The sequence below is a fragment of the Sinocyclocheilus grahami genome, unplaced genomic scaffold (genome assembly GCF_001515645.1).
Source record: "Sinocyclocheilus grahami isolate Dianchi unplaced genomic scaffold, SAMN03320097.WGS_v1.1 scaffold384.1, whole genome shotgun sequence".
Lineage (NCBI taxonomy): Eukaryota > Metazoa > Chordata > Actinopteri > Cypriniformes > Cyprinidae > Sinocyclocheilus > Sinocyclocheilus grahami.
In genome coordinates this window covers 205,626-226,452 of record NW_015505563.1, presented here as the reverse complement: position 1 = coordinate 226,452, position 20,827 = coordinate 205,626, and the positions used below count along the sequence as shown (strand labels likewise).

At 36.3% G+C, this 20,827-nt stretch overlaps 1 protein-coding gene across 1 annotated transcript in view; it reads left to right on the top strand.

The window, feature by feature from the left end:
- sema3gb (sema domain, immunoglobulin domain (Ig), short basic domain, secreted, (semaphorin) 3Gb) overlaps positions 1 to 20,827 on the top strand; it is a 45,386-nt gene that overhangs the window by 23,197 nt on the left and 1,362 nt on the right. The window contains exons 3-17 of the mRNA XM_016231171.1: positions 13,304 to 13,464; positions 13,636 to 13,698; positions 13,803 to 13,922; positions 14,144 to 14,237; positions 14,912 to 15,031; positions 15,135 to 15,280; positions 15,437 to 15,551; positions 15,635 to 15,704; positions 16,575 to 16,719; positions 16,815 to 17,037; positions 17,217 to 17,305; positions 17,417 to 17,458; positions 19,325 to 19,482; positions 19,737 to 19,804; positions 19,883 to 20,010. Of these exons, the coding sequence (XP_016086657.1) occupies positions 13,304 to 13,464; positions 13,636 to 13,698; positions 13,803 to 13,922; positions 14,144 to 14,237; positions 14,912 to 15,031; positions 15,135 to 15,280; positions 15,437 to 15,551; positions 15,635 to 15,704; positions 16,575 to 16,719; positions 16,815 to 17,037; positions 17,217 to 17,305; positions 17,417 to 17,458; positions 19,325 to 19,482; positions 19,737 to 19,804; positions 19,883 to 20,010 (1,742 nt within the window). The remainder of the gene's footprint in view (positions 1 to 13,303; positions 13,465 to 13,635; positions 13,699 to 13,802; positions 13,923 to 14,143; positions 14,238 to 14,911; positions 15,032 to 15,134; positions 15,281 to 15,436; positions 15,552 to 15,634; positions 15,705 to 16,574; positions 16,720 to 16,814; positions 17,038 to 17,216; positions 17,306 to 17,416; positions 17,459 to 19,324; positions 19,483 to 19,736; positions 19,805 to 19,882; positions 20,011 to 20,827) is intronic.

Sequence of the window (20,827 nt, the reverse complement as noted above, 5' to 3'; positions counted from 1 at the left end):
TAAAATAAAATTTCTTGTCAGGTAACAGCATTCTGCCTCTGACTCGAACTATGAATTATACGATCTCTTCCAACACAGAGGTACTTGCGGTGCAGAATAAAACGTATTTTGTCTTTGCACGGCTGATTAATCTATTCCTGAGGTTTAAGCTGTTTTTTGTAAGGCTCATTTAAAAAAACGGGACTCCAGAGGGTGATTCAGGCACTATACAACAAAAATAAACTTCTTTTCTGCTGTAAGACACTGGCTTGGATGAGAGAGCGAAGCTGCGGGCTCAGGTGGAATTCAAACACATCTTCATAAAGTAAATATTTAGGGTTGCTCACCATTCTCCCCGCAGAGGAACCTGGGTGTGATATGAAACGCAGCCAACCTTCCACAGACATCTTCAGCCCTGGCCACATGAATGTAAGTTTTTGACTCTACTAAAGCATAAAAATACCATAATATGTTTGCAGATATTTAAGAAACATGCTAAGTTAATATACTTGTTTATCTGAAAAACAATGCTACAGTCAGTTATTCTCCTTTGAAAATGTGCTTTACGGGCCGGAATGTCATCTCTGTTTTGGTTTGTAAAACCCGCCCACTGCCAGTTTACCCAATTGTATTTCGACACCCCCGGTTGCCAGTTGGCGGAAAACACAGCGCATTTCATTTCCTTCATCGTCAAGTGCGCTCGTTCCTGTTGGTGTCGTCAATCTGGCAACCTGCGTGGGCGTCAAGTCTGAGGAGGAGGGGCCGGGTGATAAAACCCTCTCCAATATTTTGAATTTGGACTGCAATACCTAGTTCAACCACTCGGTGTCAATCCTACATACAGCACCTTTAATTAATGAAGTCATGGAAATTTCTATAATGAATATATATTTTTTGTCAAGTACTAAAATATTTAATCTGCTAGAAATTGCTAAGAAGTTGGTATTTGTAATTTTATAAAATCCAGTAATCACAAACTACTCTCTAATTCAGTTCTTGAAATTTCTTTAATTACAGAAATTTAGTATTATTATTTAAAATTACTTTATTTTGTACTACCACTCCTAGTTTCTGTAAATAAAAAACTTTGAAAACAAGCAGCGTTGTTATTATAGCTAAATAGCAAGAAATATCTTACATGGCCTACAATATGGTTATAAAGGTGGAGAACTACTGAATAGACTTATTTGTTTTTTTTTAACGTTATAATAATTTAAATGGGTAGTTCCCTTCTAAAAAAAAATGCAAATTTTCATGTTTTTCCAAATCTGTATGACTTTCGTTCTTCTGTGGAACACTGAAGAAGATATTTTGAAGAATGTTTCAACTGTTTTGTTAATATAATGAAAGTGAAACGGGTTTAAGACAACATTGGACCCCACTGATTTTCATTGTCAGGACACAACAAAAAAAAATATTTTGTGAAGAAAGTCTCGCAGGCTTGAAACAGTTCATTTGAAGGGCTCATTTAAGTTTTTTAGAAAGTCTGTGGAATGTAATTATCATGCTTTTTGGAGCTTCTGAGCACTTTGTCATCAGTGGCTTTTTAACGCCTCTCTTTTCTTACTGTTCCTCATGTCACATTCTCTCTCTTTCTCACTTTCTCGCTTCCTGTCTTCCTGTGTATGTTTTGAATCTGGCACCAGCATGCCTCATCTCCCAATTAATGCCCCAGAGAGGGGACTACCCATCATCCCCTCTGCAGGGGGATGTGTCACGGCGGGGCACAAAGAGATGCAAGCAGAGCGAGGCAGATGTTTGAAGTTTAAAAGTCAAATCTCTCGAACACAAAAGCATTAGCATTTTTTTCCCATTCAGCTCGCAAGCGGCGGTCAAATAATGGGTTTGAAAAGATACAGTGGCATTTTTGAAGAGATATTTGTTTTATATAATGAAAGACACTAGGCACAGCTGCATGCAGACACATTTATAATACTATTTTGCCCATCCGTCTGACAGAAGCACAGCAGCACAACAGGTCAAAGTCTGACATGAATTTGCTCTCAGTTCTCAGAAACTGTCACACACAAAACCCAGCAGGTGCCTCTGCAGTGGAGCCCCATTACTTTGTATAATCCATCAGAAAGTATTCACACACACACACACTCAGCAAGCTGAGACATGGTTCTTCATGACACCCTACTGTCAGGATGCTGGGCTTTCCTAACACAGTGTCCCGACCAGACGCGACGCAACAATATTCCAGTGACAAATTTTCAGGCCACATAAATGAAAATGCTGTGCAATGATTTTGTGTTTGCAAAGCATCTCAAAGCTGAACAGTGTAATATAAAGAACACATACATTCATGACCTGATACTTCTCCATGCAACATACTTTTTATGGATATCATTGTAAAAATTCAGGAATTGTTTGTGAATTTACACAATCAGTCTTTCGATGTTTGGTGTTTAATTTACCCTGACCATTTATTTGTAAGCTTTTAACAAAACAACACCTTTGAACGTTTATTTGTCCACTTATTTGTAAGTTTAACATCTATTTGTACACAACAACAACAATATATGTATGCATGTATTTATTTATTTATTTATTTGGGTTGAATACTTTCCGTACCCACTGTATATATATATTTTTTTTTTTATTTATTTATTTATTTATTTATTTTTCATAAATTTATATATTAAGTATTTTAAAATATATATTCTATATTACACACAAAATTAAAAGATTAAACTGAAAAATATAGATACAATTAAGAAAAGAAAATACACAAACAAACTCATAAACAACATACATGCATATGTACCAGTGGTATGTGGTGGTGTTCTGAAATGAGGAAGCAAGGTTTTTTTGTTTTAGTCAAATGTAAATTCATTAAAATAAACATAACTTACACAGAGGAAAAACATTTTTAATATATTTTTACATCAACAATGTAATCAATATTATATTTTCAATTTATATTATGTGTGTGTATATATATATATATATATATATATATATGTGTGTGTGTGTGTGTATATATATATATATGTGTGTGTATATATATATATATATATATATATATATATATATATATATTATAGGATTGATTAGATTCTAAGTTTAGAATTGATTGTGCATATAAGACGTCATCTTTTTCCTCTACTTTTTTTTTCAATGTTTTACTTGAATATCCAGCTATTAGGTTTATGTTAGTCTTTGAAATGTAGTATGTGTGAATGTCTGAGTGTGTAAGCGTGAATGTCTGTGAGCCCAAATGTTATTGAGGGTGATTATGACCCTGGGTTGACTGGGGTTATTATGTGCGTAGGTGACAGTGGGATAGATCCCTGTTCTCAGAAACAGGATTGGCTTGTGGCGTTTGAGGTTTATTATTAGCTTGTGTGGTTGCTGTGTTTACCTCGGCCAAAGCACAGGGAAGCCCCCCAAAGCATGACAGGGCTCACTGCCAGCAACCTGTTCCAAAATGCCACAGAGACAACAGGAATGTTTGGAGCTTCAGCCGGTGTCATCCAGCCTGAAACCATCTCCACCCCACAGCAGAGCCACTGGCTTTGTCAGGATCAGGTATGAAGTTTGAGTTATGGTCAGGGTTGGGCTTAACGATTTTGAGAGTCCTATTCAGGGGATCTAAATGGAAATAATTCAGTTTTACATGCTTGAAATCATTGCTTGTTCATCCATCTAGACAATGGCCTCCCATTCCTTCTCAAGACCAAGATGAGTGACTTGAGTGCATTAAGAAGATAACACTCAAGTTCTGTGAGTTCTCTCTGGAACTAGACCACTTTCCCAGTGTGCCACTTAAAAACTGACAGCAGTGCCTGCTTATAAATGTGGGAAACTTTTTTGGAAAGGGTATGTGGATGAACGAATTCTATAAATCAAAACTACGAGGCAGAAGATCAGAAACAGAGCTATGGGAGATGATTTTTCTTCTCTAGCCTGTCTTATGGTTTGACCCCTGAATGTCTGTGGGAATGAGGTCCACCTTAAGAAATCTTTGCACAGCCCCGAATCTCCAATCATTCGTAAAGTTCTCCACCTTGAGTGTTTGTTTATTCAGTATTTTTGATAATTGATTATGCATATGTAGGACTATATTTAACACCAAATAAATCCATTCTACGGATTTATTTAGCAGATTTGGCACATAAACTGAGAGCAAAAATTTCACTTGTTGATAAACCAACAAATTCTAAAGCTTCTATTGTAGTTAATGTAGCTCCTAGGTTGAATTATGTAGCTCTTTTAGTCAAGCGTTGTGGTGTTGATAGCAATAGATGTGAAGACATTATATTGTTCACATCAAAAATAAATGACCTATTACACTGGAGGATTTACAGAATGGGTGCCTTGTGCAATAATGAGGGTATTTCTTGAACACGTGTGTCTGATACAACTGTGTTGTTCAAACTTATCTTTGTTGTTGGATCAAAGCCTTGCAAATGAATACAAATGGGTTTCTCTCTCATATATGACCATTCAAGTTTCTTGTGCAAAGTGTTTGTTGGCAGATGCATTTATAATGAGGTCATGTAGAGTTTTGCATTTCATCTACAATCAGCATTTCCTTCCCTGGAGAAACTCGGAGGAATTCCTCACCAATGAAACACTTTAGCTTATATTCTTTCCTCTGAAAAATGCTCTCTTTTTTTTTCTTCCATGCTGGCCTTGAGCTTGTCTCCTGTGTACAAATAATGATCTTGGCCTTTAAAAAACAGGTCGGAGTGGCACAGAGGAACTGATTTTACAACATTATTAAAAGCCAGATCTGTGAGGATTCTCATGATACTCTTTACCCTTTTTTCCAGTAGTCTGGCATTCAGCCTGCAAAGTTTTTGGCTTGCAGCCACAAATTAAATAGAAAATAATGTTTGAAAACTTGGAGGTGGTCTATATAAGGAGACACTGTCCACTTTTATAGAAATTAGTTGGATAAATTGTTAGCACAGTGTAGCAGTTTGGTTGGGTACAGTGATAAAAATTGATAGAATCAAACTGTGAAAGTGGCATACCTGTAGTGGGCAAACATATAGTTCTTTGCAGTCTGGGGAGTAGTTTGTAAAAATGGCAAATGGTTGTGACCAAGCATGTCAGTCCTCAGCCAGGCCTACGTGCTCCCGATACATGGACACATGTGAACAATAATGTAATTTGATCCCTCTCCCTTGTTATATGTCAGCTTAAAATGGAGCTATGCAGTGAAATATGTTTGGTGCCACATAACAGTAAAGATTTAAATAAAGGTCAGCAGTTCAGCTTGATCCAGAAACTACAGTCAGTTAAAGGGACAGTTCACCCATTCTCATCATTTACTCACTCTCAAGTTGTTCCAAACCTGTATGAGTCTTTCTTCTGTTGAACCAATGTTCTTCAAAATATATTCTTTTGTGTTTAACGGAAGTAAGAAATTCATACTGGTTTGGAACAACATGAGGGTGGGTGATGACAAAATTTTAAGTTTTTGGTGTACTATTCCTTTAACCCTTTAACTGTCACCCGTCCCCTCTGTGGGACGCCTAAGTTTACTTCACTATATTACAATTAAATCCTAATCTAATCATGACAAACTATATATCGTTGGAAAAGTCTAAGACTCCTAAATAGATATTTTACCAATGTTTTTGTTAAAAATTACGTAGGAAAAGTAATAGATACATTTTTGACGAGTGCACCTCAAAAATCTACATCATTCAATTAAATTAAATTCAAGTTTATTTGCATAGCGCTTTTCACGATACAAATCGTTGCAAAGCAACTTTACAGCAAATTAAGTTTCTACAATATTTAGTGGTAGCTTATCAGTGGTGACTGTCAGTTAATGTACATATGGCAGAAATGTACGGGAAAAAACAATTAAAGACGTAATCAAACAGACGATGAACACTATTAACAGCAATTATTATATGATGCAATCAAACTTATAGCAAAATGTGGTAGTTCTGTAAGTTGTTTCAGGGTTGGCATCATCTGAGGTCCTCTGAGGGGTTGGCATCATCTCTTCTCGGGTGTTCTGGATCCAGACTGAAGCTTGTGTAAATCCTAGTTCCCGTGGCAGAAACAGAGAAACAAATAGAGACAGAATTAGCATAGCTGCTGATCCAACCAAGCTAAATTTATTTGTTTAACTCAAGCTAAAGAATAATAATGTGCATTTGATCAGATATAACTGCAGGAGGTACGATATCTATATCAGTAAGATCAATTCCATGCGATATAATTAAATCTAGCGTATGATTAAAACGATGAGTGGGCCCGGTGACATTTTGCTTGACTCCAAAAGAGTTTAGGTCAGTAAACGCAAGTCCTAATGCATCATTTGTATTATAAACGTGAATGTTAAAATCTCCAACAATTACCTCATTATCAACAGTACCCAAAAGGAGTTTCAACAACATCAACATCATAACAGGAGTTCTGACCTTTGTCAAAAAAAGTCGTCTTTGTTGCCTTTTTCTCTATCACACTTTAGAAATCATCAGAAATTATATATTAATTGAAAACTTGAAATCTCAAAATTCATCCTTTGAAACCCATTTTAAAATCAAACATTGCATTACCATGAAAATGGTACATCAATATCATGTTACAAAATGTTTTCGTTCATGAATTATAAAAATGTAATTTTGGATCGTGCACTTTAACGTCTGTGTTCAAAAATGTGAGTGACAGTTAAGGGGTTAAATAATTCTGAATCCATCACTGCACACTAGAGCATAGAACTTAAAGGAATAGTTCAGTACAAGTTAAATAGACAGTTCACTCAAAAATGTAAATTCTATAATCATTTAGTTTTGTAATCGATCTATGAGTATGTCATGATCTATAGTATCGAATGCAGCACTAAGGTCAAGTAAAACTAGCAATGAGACACAGCCTTGGTCTGACGCAAGAAGCAAGTCATTTGTAATTTTAACAAGTGCAGTTTCTGTGCTATGGTGGGGCCTGAAACCTGACTGAAATTCTTCATAGAGATCATTTTTTTGCAGGAAGGAGCACAATTGAGCAGACACAACTTTTTCTAAAATTTTAGACATAAAAGGAAGATTTGAGATGGGTCTGTAATTTGCCAGTTCACTAGGATCTAGTTGTGGTTTCTTAATAAGAGGCTTAATGACCGCCAGTTTGAATGTTTTTGGGACGTGACCTAAAGACAACGACGAGTTAATAATATTGAGAAGCGGTTCTTCTGCTACAGGTAACAACTCTTTCAGTAATTTAGTGGGTACAGGATCTAACAGGCATGTTGTTGGTTTAGATGCAGTGATAAGTTTATTTAGCTCTTCCTGTCCTATAGCTGTAAAGCACTGCAGTTTATCTTTTGGTGCGTTGAATGAAGCTGAAGTATTATACGCTGTAGAATCTACATTTGTTATTGTATTTCTGATGTTATCTATTTTATCAGTGAAGAAATTCATAAAGTCATTACTATTAAACTGTGCGGGAATATTTAGATCGGGTGGCGTCTGGTTATTTGTTAATCTAGCCACTGTGCTAAATAAAAACCTAGGATTGTTTTGGTTATTTTTTTTGAGTTTGTGGATATGCTCGGCCCTGGCAGCTTTTAGAGCCTGTCTATAGCTGGACATACTGTTTTTCCACGCAATTCTAAAACCTTCCAAGTTAGTTTTTCTCCATTTGCGCTCAAGACTACGAGTTTTTTTCTTGAGAGAGTGGGTATTACTGTTGTACCATGGCGCAGTACGTTTTTCTCTAACCTTTTTCAATTTGATGGGGGCAACAGCTTCTAATGTATTAGAGAAGATAGTGCCCATGTTGCTAGTTATTTCGTCTAGTTCATGTGTACTTATTGGTACACAGAGCAGTTGAGATAAATCAGGCAGGTTATTTGTGAATCTGTCTTTGGTGGCTGGAACAATAGTTCTGCCCGGACGATAACGCGGAGCCATATAGTTAATATCAGTAATACGCAGCATGCACAATAAAAGGAAATGGTCACTTTGAGGTACGATATCTATATCAGTAAGATCAATTCCATGCGATATAATTAAATCTAGCGTATGATTAAAACGATGAGTGGGCCCGGTGACATTTTGCTTGACTCCAAAAGAGTTTAGGTCAGTAAACGCAAGTCCTAATGCATCATTTGTATTATAAACGTGAATGTTAAAATCTCCAACAATTACCTCATTATCAACAGTACCCAAAAGGAGTTTCAACAACATCAACATCATAACAGGAGTTCTGACCTTTGTCAAAAAAAGTCGTCTTTGTTGCCTTTTTCTCTATCACACTTTAGAAATCATCAGAAATTATATATTAATTGAAAACTTGAAATCTCAAAATTCATCCTTTGAAACCCATTTTAAAATCAAACATTGCATTACCATGAAAATGGTACATCAATATCATGTTACAAAATGTTTTCGTTCATGAATTATAAAAATGTAATTTTGGATCGTGCACTTTAACGTCTGTGTTCAAAAATGTGAGTGACAGTTAAGGGGTTAAATAATTCTGAATCCATCACTGCACACTAGAGCATAGAACTTAAAGGAATAGTTCAGTACAAGTTAAATAGACAGTTCACTCAAAAATGTAAATTCTATAATCATTTACTCACCCTCATCTCGTTCCAAACCTGCAGGCCTATGACTTTTTTTTTTTTTCCACAAAAGAAGATATTTTAGATGGCATGTTACAACATTGAACTCATTTACTTTCACTGTATGGACAAAAAAAAGCACAGAGATATTTTTCTAAATAGTCATACAGGTTTGGAATGACATGAGGGTGAGTAAATGATGAGAGAATTAGCATTTTTGAGTGAACTGTCTCTTTAAATTGTATTGAACCTGGAACATTCTTTTAACCAGGTTGCTACAAGTGCTCCATAAGTCATTTTGAGCTTCCTAAATAACTAGAAATGCAATAAAAACATATTTCCTTATGGAAACCTTGTGCATTTAGGTCATGACCTAAATATTTTGATTTCCTAAAAAAGTCTTTGGCCAGAGGGTTATAAAGTCTGTGAGGTAGAGCAGCGGCAAAGAAGCTGGCAAGGCCGACTCACAGCAGGAGTTTAGACTAGGCTCAAACTAGAGACGTCCAAAAGAAATATACAGACGTGGATAGTTCGCTGTACTTTTTATACAGTCTGTGTCTACAGTCAGTCTGAGCAGACTGAACTGAACTGCTGACGCAGCTCCTAATATGCCAGTCTCTTCTAGACTTATTTTTTAATGAGATGTCCTTTTTTCACAGAGGCAGCAACTGCTGTCCACCTGCCTCCAGCAATTGGGCTCTGATTACTCTGTTAGATGTGTCTCAGTCAAATCGATACTTCTTTGTCTTTGGAAATTATAATATATTATAACAAAATGGAGTTTTGTTATAATATAGAGAAATTTCCAGATAATTAAAAAATATATATCATTTAAGTGACGTTTTCAGATGTGTGCCTCTTAAGGGATAAAATCCAGTTTTCCACTGCACATTAATTGAGGGGTCTGGCGTCTTATTCCTCCCCACAGCATTCCATAATGTTTTTTTTTACAGGCAACAGAGGGGCTGTTAATAAATATGAAGTTTTCCCCAAATCCAAATGTTCAGCATGTTCCATAGTTATTAGCTTGTCTTTGTGCATTAGGTAAGAGATTAGTACAAACACAGAGTCTCTCTGCGAAACGGTCTTGAGAAACTCTGGACTCAAGTGCTCTTCTTCTCTACTTCTCCGAGACCCTAATGAGTCATAATGACCCACTAAATTAAACACAACCTCTCAAACATGTATTGAGATAATCAGATTTGTGAACACTGTGTGTGTGTGTGTGTGTGTGTCATTCAGTATTTCCAGCCACAATTGAGCATAAAGACAAGTTTAGCTCACAGTACTGCCATCTGTGTAGTTTGTTGTACCTTTCAGTAGATATTTTACTTTTTGACCACTTTGAATTACGCTTCTTCATAACTGTTTCTCTGACTCAATGAGACGGTGCCGTTTCTCGTCAGCAGCGATGTTTTAATGGTTCTAATGTATGTCCATGTGCAAAAGATTATAAATTCATATAATTAATTGGAAAAGTATACAAAATGCCATATTTTCCGTTAAACATGTTATAAAAACTAGGCTGTAACAGTTTTTTTTCTCCCCTTCTTGCTTTAAACCTGATCTGTCTGTTGTTGGCACCATCACTTTAGTTAGGTTTGGCAAACATTAAATGTTTGCAATTGGGACATTGTGAGTGGAAAATCTGACTGCTTTCGTCCTCCTTAAATGATGCCATTGTGATTTTATTAAATTTGATTTTGACTCGTGCCAAACACTGGCAAAAATCTCAACTGGTCCAGCCAGCTGGAAAACAATACTAGAAGCAGAGCTCCTCAAAAACACACAAAAAGATATGTGTCACCTAATAAATGATAGGCGTTCAGAGATACACATCTAATGTATCATGAGGAGATTTTACCATTTAGATATTTATTTATTTATTTATTTATTACTGTTGTTTTTATAATATAATATCAAATGTAATGTAATATTAAATGCAATATAATATAATTCATAATTAAATGTAAGTTAATTTGCTATTTTATTATAAAACGGACAATAAAAACATCATCAAGACTCATTTATAATAATAATAATGTTTTTGATATTTATTTATTAGAAAATATAAATTAATACAGTATAAAATATAATATACAATTAATACAAAATATAATAAACTATTAAATGTTAAAGGGGGTCATATGATGCAATTTCAAGTTTGCCTTTCTCTTTGGAGTGTTAAAAGCTGTTCGTGAATAGATAAGATATTAACAGAAATACAATAAAATATATAAAAAACTTAAACACATATCACTAGTTGCCAAGGTAACATTTCTCATGTTTGTTTACTTTGTTAAACTACTAAAAGAACAAATATTAAATAAGATAAAACTAATAACAAGGACAAAACAACAAAATTAAAACTGTAAAATTCAAACTAAAAATAAAATCTAGTTCAAAACATAAACAAAAATCACAATAGTATATAAATGAAACTAAAATATTACTCAAATAATCTGATGACAACAGATTACTTAAAGGGGTCATATGATGCGATTTCAAGTTTTCCTTTCTCTTTGGAGTGTTAAAAGCTGTTCGTGAATAGATAAGATCCCTGACTTTGCAAAGACTAAAGTCTCAAAACCAAAATAATGATCTTTAAAAAAGCATCATATGACCCCTTTAATTTATTCTAAAACAATAAATATCAAATACTTTACTATTATTATTATTTTAAAATATCAAAAACATCATAATACATTTATTTTATAGTTATTTATTGTTGTTATTTATTTATTATTGTTGTTGTATATTAACATTTGTTATAACATTTGATCAATTCTAAGCTTTTTTTCTAAGCAAACTCAAACATTGATGACTTTGCTTCAGTTCCTTGACAGCACTTGTTTGCGCTAACGACCTCTCAAATGACATCACTTCCCATCACTTCTTTCAGATGCGAGTGCTTCAGATTGTTTGTACAGTGGTAAAGGTCAAGGTCTGACCTGACGTCTACAGGCTGTCAGGTGCCTCCTTACTGAATAAAGCGAGCTGCTCTTGCTTGCCAAAATATAGTGGATTTTGTGGATGAAGCCTGTTGGACGGGGATGAGAGAGCACGCTGAGAATAGATCCGTGGCCCCAGTGCGCAGCGAGTGGTCTGGAATCCCAGCCTGCCCCTGTGGATCGGGCCAGGGAGATTCTGTACATGACTGGAGGATCACCCACACAGCTGCCAGAACCACACACACACACTAGTTCACTTCGCCACCTACTTAGAGCCCTGAGGAGCACACCTAACACACATGTGCAGACAAACACATTGAGAGCATATGTGGCATCTCACCCATTCACATGTGATCTCATATACATCTGTCTGAATGACTAAATGTTATTTCATTCAGACCATTGTTTCCTTTTAAACAAGAGGTTAATCATGTCTTTATTTAATACATTATCTAAAACCTATTCCACGTACTTTGCCCTGACCTTCCTGTGACTGACCCCGTTCTATTTCTGTTTATCCAATGTGTAACGCTGGACAGGCATTTGGACGAGAGCACAGTAATACCTCTGAGATCAAAGCGTTTTGTGGTATGACGCTAACATGGAGTAATTTATAGATTCGGTCTGTGTCAGTTGCGCCGTTCCGCTCCGCTAAAATCACACATGCACTTTGGTACTCTCAGAGGGCAATGATGTCAGCACGTCCTCGTAACCTCAGATTTATGTTTAAAGTCAACTAGCTTCTCCTCATTCCCTGGCCCGGCCTTCGCACTATTGTTGTGTGATGTATGTGATTATATTTTTGTCATTTAAAGCTATCTGAACATGGACGGAAACACTAAATATTTGGTGTAAAAGCACGGCTTTAATTGGTGATGTGTCTTTGGGGAAATTAGTGGCTGAATGTGATAGAGAGGGGGAACAGACACTTAGTACACTGGAGCGCGGAGTACTCAGACAGCTGGAGCCGTCTCTCATCTCTGCACCTGCTCTGTTCTCCCTTGTGTCCTCCCTCAGAGAGAAAGAAAAAGAGAGAGATAGAAACCACCAGCACCTGCTGTGTGAAAAATATGACAGATAAAGAAGCCTGAGTTGAAAAAAATAAAATATCAGTTAAAATATCATTTAAAAACTTTTTTTTTAAATATATAGATTTGTATTTTATCATTTATTTCTTAATTAATGAATGTAAACTATGACAAAGTGGTCTGCATTGACTTAAATAAATTATTTAATATATATTCATTTATTATACATAACACATATAATTTATATTTTTACTTTTAATTTACCGGTAATTAATATATAATAATAATAATGTATGAAGTAATATTTAATTAAATTGAAAAGAAAATATTTTGTCCCAGGCTCTGACAACAAGAAGGGTTGAGCTGAAAGGTCTGAGAAGATAGATAGACCCTTTTCACAAACTTTGAGGATGTGTTTCAATGGCCATCAGAATCATAAATCCTGCACAGTTTTTAATATATATATTTTTTTTAAACATCTGACTGCCATTATCAATCTCTGTCTATACTTTTTGAAAGTCATGAAAATTCTTCTTTTGCTGTTTGCGCTAATGGAAATGCAAAAAATATATTTGATGTGGTCTCCTGTTCACCACTATAGAAGTTTACCCAACTATGACGACTTCCACTTCTGCGAAACCCCGAAATGTGAAAAGACTCCACTGAAAACCTTAAACAATCAAACAGTCTTATGCATGGATAATTTCACAAGAATTAATGCATCCATACATGAACTACCGCTGGTACTTTTAGAAAAGATTTTGTTGATGTTGACTGCTTTGACCTGATATTTTCTTTCTTTCGTTCAGAGTTACTGGAGACAAAAACCATACGGCCGTTCAGTTTCTCCTTCAACACCAGCGACTATAGAATCCTGCATATGGACCAAGACCAAGGCCGGCTCTACCTGGGCAGCCGTGAATATCTGGTCTCTCTAGACATGCAAAATGTCAATAAAGAACCCCTTATTGTAAGACGCTATACAGTTATTTTAATTATTTTCTTATAATGATTGAGTTAATTTAAGTAGTAATTGAACCCAGACCATTCCAATTGTATGGCAGTTCAGTGGTACCTTTTTTAGTGATTTATGGTATAGTATTTTAAATAGCATAGTATTTCAAGGTTTGTGTGTTTTCAGATTCACTGGCCAGCAACAGCACAAAGAAAAGGGGAGTGTAAATTAACTGGCAAAGGTGGACAGGTACACTTTTACAGTTTGTTTTTATTTAGTATTGAATCATTTTGACAAAGAAATAGATTCACTGCTAAAATGCATTGTTTTTCCTCATTTGTGTGTGTTTTCAGGGAGAGTGTGCTAACTTTGTGCGTCTGATTGAGCCGTGGAACAGGACTCACCTGTATACCTGCGGCACAGGAGCTTATAAACCCATCTGCACCTTCATCAACAGAGGCTGGAGAGCTGAGGTACACACATAATATTTACAGTACAGCAGTAATATTCAGCAGTAACAAAGATGGTCAATACAAAAACACTTTTTAGATATTTTTATTTAGTTTGATGCATTTTTTTTTTAAAGATTTTGAATAATTTGGTTAATTTTTTTTTATTTTTACACACATAAATGACGATTAACTCTGCAGTACAGACACTTTTGTACTAATAAGTTGTGTGTGTGATTGTGTAGGAATACTTGTTCCGGCTGGTTCCTGGTTATGTGGACTCTGGAAAAGGAAAGTCTCCTTACGATCCCCGCCAGGAAAACGCAGCAGCTTTGATAAGTGAGACTCTCTCTTTCTCCTGCTCTCTTGTTTCTCTCATAGTAAAAGCATGTAGTCAAGCTCCAAAAAGCACAAATGCGATTTTGAAGCCATTACTCCAGTCTTCGGTGTCATATGATCCTTCAGAAATCATTCTAATATCTAATTTGCTGCCTAAGAAACCGTATTTTATTATTATCAATGCTGAAAACATTTGTGCTGCTTAATGTTTTTGTGGAAACTATGATATTTTTTTAGGATTGTTTGATTAATAGAAAGTTCAACAGGACAGCATTTAGTTGAAAAACACATTTTTGTAACTGTCTTTTTTTGTGTCAATTTTATGCATCCTTGCTGAATAAAAGTATAAATTTCTGTCAAAGAAATAATCTTTGTAGAGTAAAACTTGTGCAGTTGTTTAAATCTATAAAATCAAAGGTTTTAGTACATGATTTAGAAATGGAAATTTCCTTCAGACATATTTATGAAGTTATTTTTAAAAATACTTAACCAGTGACCTTGATCGACTGGAGTCCTGGAAATTCCTTGGTCAAAAGTGTGGGAACTATTCTGTTAAGCACTTTGTTGTATGAGAGTCTTTAAGCAGTATAAATGGGCCAGTAGTATAAATTTAGCCAGTCTTCATCCATCATGATCTCTTTCTCTCCACATTACACTCATTCTACCCTCTTCAGATGGGAACCTGTATGCTGGAGTACATGTGGACTTTATGGGTACAGATCCAGCCATCTTCAGAACCTTGGGAGACCGTCCCGCTGTCAGAACCGAGCAGTATGATTCCCGATGGTTGAATGGTATGATATAAGCAGAGGAGTGAAGTGATTAAAATGAAAAGACAGACCTGTGACAAATATTATCCTTTTTATCTCTTTACAAATCCCTTTATCTCTCCATCAGAGCCTGTGTTTATAAAAATCCAGAAGATTCCAGACAGTGCAGAGAAGAATGATGATAAGCTTTACTTCTTCTTTCGGGAGAAGAGTTTAGATGCTTCGGGGGGCAGCGCTCCGAGCGTCCTCGCGAGAGTAGGACGAGTCTGTCTGGTGAGAAAATCCAGATGCTAGACACAAGACTTGACTTGATAATCAACTTTTAGGCATGATGATTTTTGTCATGCAAATCATTATGCAAATCAGATGAACCCATGGTTTGTTTAAAGTCCAATCTTTTTTTTTCTGTTTGTGTGCTTTCCCTTTTAGAATGATGATGGAGGTCAGAGGTCATTGGTGAATAAGTGGACAACGTTCCTCAAAGCACGACTGGTCTGTTCTGTGATTGGTGCAGATGGTGTTGAGACTTACTTTGATGAACTGAGTATGGCATATGTTTTTCTCTTCAACATGATCATAACATGTTCTTAATCTGCCTCTGATGCCTGATGTCTGTTTGTTTTGAAGGAGATGTTTTCATCCAGAGGACCCATGATGAACGGAACCCCATTGTGTATGCTGTGTTCTCCACAGCTGGGTGAGAAAACCTCTCATGCACAGATCTAAAATCTAAACATTTTGTAGTCAGAAAGATATTAATACTTTATTCAGCAAGGACACATTAAATTTAACTTTCTATTCATCCAAGAATCCTGGAAAAAAGAAACATGGTTTCCACAAAAATATTAAGCAGCACAACCGTTTTCAACATTAATAATAATAATATATCCTGAGCACCAAATAAGCATATTAAAATGATTTCTGAAGACTGGAGTAATGTCTGCTAAAAAATATTAATGATTTACAGTATTTTCAATAAAATAAATATAGCCTTGGTAGGCATGAGACACTTTTTCCATAACATAATTTAAAAAATCCAAAATAAGAATTATTTCATTACATACTGGCCTTCAACTATTCCAAACACTTTTGACTTAATTTCATAAAAGAATATATTTAGCTTTTTCCCCTAAAAAAATTAACTTTAAATTTTCCTATTTAATGTATGGAAATTAATATAATATGGAATATTACCCTTGGAACCTTGGAAAACTTAGTTCAAAAGGCAAATAAAATTATTACTTACTAAATTGCTACTTTTCTGTCTCTTCAGAGCTTAACGATCATATGTTTGTTTTGTTTTATGGAAAAGAGCCGTTGACAACATGTTATTTCATTGTGAAGCAATAAATATTATTACTAAAGTAAGCTAAATCAATAAAATGAGCAAGTTCAAAATAAACAGTGAAAAAATGAGTTTTAATGTAACTAACTGATTATTTAGCTTTGAAATCCCTGGGTTGAGTCAGTGTAACATCTCTATTCCTTTCAGATCAGTGTTTATATTGATTGTTTTTTTGTTAAATGAGTTGTGATGCCATTGCTGTTTCTCTGTTTTTCTCTCTAGCTCTGTGTTTAAAGGCTCTGCCGTGTGTGTGTACTCAATGGCAGACATCAGAAATGTCTTCAATGGACCCTTCTCTCACAAACATGGCCACAACTACCAGTGGACACCTTATACTGGCAAAATTCCTTACCCTCGCCCAGGGACTGTGAGTATTGCTTATGAAATCCAGTTTGGTACCTTGTTAATTCTTTGTTGATATCTCATTCTATTTACCTCTTTCTGCATATTTTTACTGCTTAGTGTCCTGGAGGAACCTTCACCCCTGATCTCCACACCACTAAAGCTTTCTCTGACGAGGCTGTAAACTTTGTACGCGCCCATCCGCTGATGTATCAACCTATTTATCCAATACACAAGCGCCCACTGGTGGTCAGGACTGGAGTTGACTACCGTTTCACCACTATTGCTGTGGATCTGGTGGATGCTGTGGATGGAAGATACGAAGTGCTCTTCCTGGGCACAGGTTAGACATTTCTGATCATATCAGATTCTTTCTAATTAGTTACACGAAAGATGATTTCTTCCTGAAGTTGCGTGAGAAGGTGCAGCATTGCAACATGAACCACCTAATTTGTACAGCTTATAAAACATGGGCAATCTGATCTGGTATCTGGTTTGCTCATGATTCACTTTGAACTTTAGATCGTGGCACAGTTCAGAAGGTGATTGTCTTACCAAAAGACATCAGCACAACAGAAGAGCTCATTTTGGAAGAGGTTGAGATTTTTAAGGTACAAAAGTACAGATTTTTTGCTGAATTTTTGCTATTGGGTAGGAATTACCCTAAAATACCATAATGCATGATTGTGAATGTTTTGAAATTTCTCCTCTATTTTGTTCAGACTCCAGCTGCTGTCAAAACTCTGAAGATTTCTTCTAAAAGGGTAAATATAATTATAGTAAAATCATTATTTTAGTATCTGACATTTGATATATATTATAGTTAATTTTAAATTAGATTTTATTTTTATATATTCTATTTTGTAAATTGTTGTCCTTTTTATTAGCCTTTTATTAGGTATTTTAATATATATACATATATATATATATAAATCATTTCAGTTATTTTTTTTTCCTCATTAATGTACACACAGCACCCCATATTGACAGAAAAACACAGCATTGTTGACATTTTTGCAGATTTATTAAAAAAGAAAAACTGAAATATCACATGGTCTTAAGTATTCAGACCCTTTGCTCAGTATTTCGTAGAAGCACCCTTTTGATCTAATACAGCTATGAGTCTTTTTGGGAAAGATGCAACACGTTTTTCACACCTGGATTTGGGGATCTTCTGCCATTCCTCCTTGCAGATCCTCTCCAGTTCTGTCAGGTTGGATGGTAAACGTTGGTGGACAGCCATTTTTAGGTCTCTCCAGAGATGCTCAATTGGGTTTAAGTCAGGGCTCTGGCTGGGCCATTCAAGAACAGTCACAGAGTTGTTGTGAAGCCACTCCTTCGTTATTTTAGTTGTGTGCTTAGGGTCATTGTCTTGTTGGAAGGTAAACCTTCGGCCCAGTCTGAGGTCTTGAGCACTCTGGAGAAGGTTTTCGTTTAGGATATCCCTGTACTTGGCCGCATTCATCTTTCCCTTGATTGCAACCAGTCGTCCTGTCCCTGCAGCTGAAAAACACCCCCACAGCATGATGCTGCCACCACCATGCTTCACTGTTGGGACTGTATTGGACAGGTGATGAGCAGTGCCTGGTTTTCTCCATACATACCGCTTAGAATTAAGGCCAAAAAGTTCTCATCAGACCAGAGAATCTTATTTCTCACTATCTTGGAGTCCTTCAGGTGTTTTTTCATGTGTCTTGCACTGAGGAGAGTCTTCCGTCGGGCCCCTCTGCCATAAAGCCCCGACTGGTGGAGGGCTGCAGTGATGGTTGACTTTCTACAACTTTCTCCCATCTCCCGACTGCATCTCTGGAGCTCAGCCACAGTGATCTTTGGGTTCTTCTTTACCTCTCTCACCAAGGCTCGTCTGCCCCGATAGCTCCGCTTGGCCGGACGTCCAGCTCTAGGAAGGGTTCTGGTCGTCCCAAACGTCTTCCATTTAAGGATTATGGAGGCCACTGTGCTCTTAGGAACATTAAGTGCAGCATAATTTTTTTTGTAACCTTGGCCAGATCTGTGCCTTGCCACAATTCTGTCTCTGAGCTCTTCAGGCAGTTCCTTTGACCTCATGATTCTCATTTGCTCTGACATGCACTGTGAGCTGTAAGGTCTTATATAGACAGGTGTGTGGCTTTCCTAAACAAGTCCAATCAGTATAATCAAACACAGCTGGACTCAAATGAAGGTGTAGAACCATCTCAAGGATGATCAGAAGAAATGGACAGCCCCTGAGTTAAATATATGAGTGTCACAGCAAAGGGTCTGAATACTTAGGACCATGTGATATTTCAGTTTTTCTTTTTTAATAAATCTGCAAAAATGTCAACAATTCTGTGTTTTTCTGTCAATATGGGGTGCTGTGTGTACATTAATGAGGAAAAAAATTAACTTAAATGATTTTAGCAAATGGCTGCAATATAACAAAGAGTGAAAAATTTAAGGGGGTCTGAATACTTTCCGTACCCACTGTATATAATTCCAAGTAATAACAATTTTTTTAATGGTTGAAGCTTTAGTTAATATGATAACAATCCTGAATTAAACACAATTTTCTTATTGTTCAAGCTGTAACACTAATACAAATCAGTATTCAAATCAGTCAACATTTTCTCTTTCTCTCTTGTGGCTTACAGCAACAGTTGTACGTGTCTTCAGAAAGGGGTCTTACCCAGGTGTCCCTGCACAGGTGTGCCGTTTATGGCAAGGCATGTTCAGACTGCTGCCTGGCCCGCGACCCCTACTGTGCCTGGGATGGAGAACACTGCTCTGCTTTCACCCCAGCTACCAAGAGGTCAGACCACATTAATTTACCCCACTGGGTAGTCCATGGTCCAAACTGTGTTCAAATGAATTTCTTGACTTCATTAACTGTCGATTTTAATGCTGATAACACGGTCAGTACATGTACAACGCATATTGTTCTTCATCAGATGTGCTGAAGAGAAACAGAATAGAAAATAAACAGTCTGATTAACAGCAATTTCACAGTTATAGTAATAGTCATTAAGCTTTTAACCATGAAATCATTTGTGAATGAATCCTTAGGAGAAGCAGAAGGCAAGATATCAAACACGGAGATCCTCTACGGCAATGCAGAGGATTCAATGCTAAAGGTTTGTAAACAGCCTCTCATTTGATACTGAGTAATGATGCAGGAGATCTTGAATGTGGCCCTTCTCTGACCCTCTCAGTTGAGAAGCGTCTGAGGGAGACGGTGCAGTTTGGGGTTGAGGGGAGCAGCGCGTTCCTGGAGTGCCAGCCAAGATCCCCGCAGGCCTCCGTCAAATGGCTCTACCAGAAGGACGGCAAGCGAAAAGCAGTAAGACACTGATGTTACCATTATAAGACTTTAAATGGATAGTTCACCCAAAAATGTTAGAAGAAACATTATTTCAGTAAAAAAACATCAAATGTGAAGTTTCACACAGGGACACAATATATGCTTTTTCACTATGAATTATAAGATGATTTGTTCTTTTTCACTTTCAAAAACTTTTATACTTCAAAAGGTTAGTTCACCCAAAAATGAAAATTCTGTCATTAATTACTCACTCTCATGTCGTTCCAAACCCGTAAGACCTTCGTCATCTTCGGAACGCAAATTAAGATATTTTTGATGAAATCCGAGAGCTTTCTGACCCTGCATAGACAGCAATGGAACTACCACATTCAAGGCCCAGAAAGGTAGTAAGGGCACCGTTAAAATAGTCCATGTGACATCAGTGGTTCAACCTTAATTTTATGAAGCTACAAGAATACTTTTTGTGTGCAAAGAAAAATATATGAAAAATAATGACTTTATTCAATAACATCACATGCATGTATGGTGGTACTCTCGTGAACGTGGGTTGAAGACAGACACGGAAGAGAAGAAATTGTTGTTATTTTTGTTTTCGTTGCACACAAAAAGTATTCTTGTAGCTTTAAAAAAATTACGGTTGAACCACTGATGTCACATGGACTATTTTAATGATGTTCTCACTACCTTTCTGGGCCTTGAACCTGTAAGTTGCTTTGCTGTCTATGCAGGGTCAGAAAGCTCTCCGATTTCATCAAAAATATCTTAATTTGTGTTGAAATTTGACATGAAACGTCCCATTAGATTTATTGTTGTATAGTGTATATTAGGAAACTTG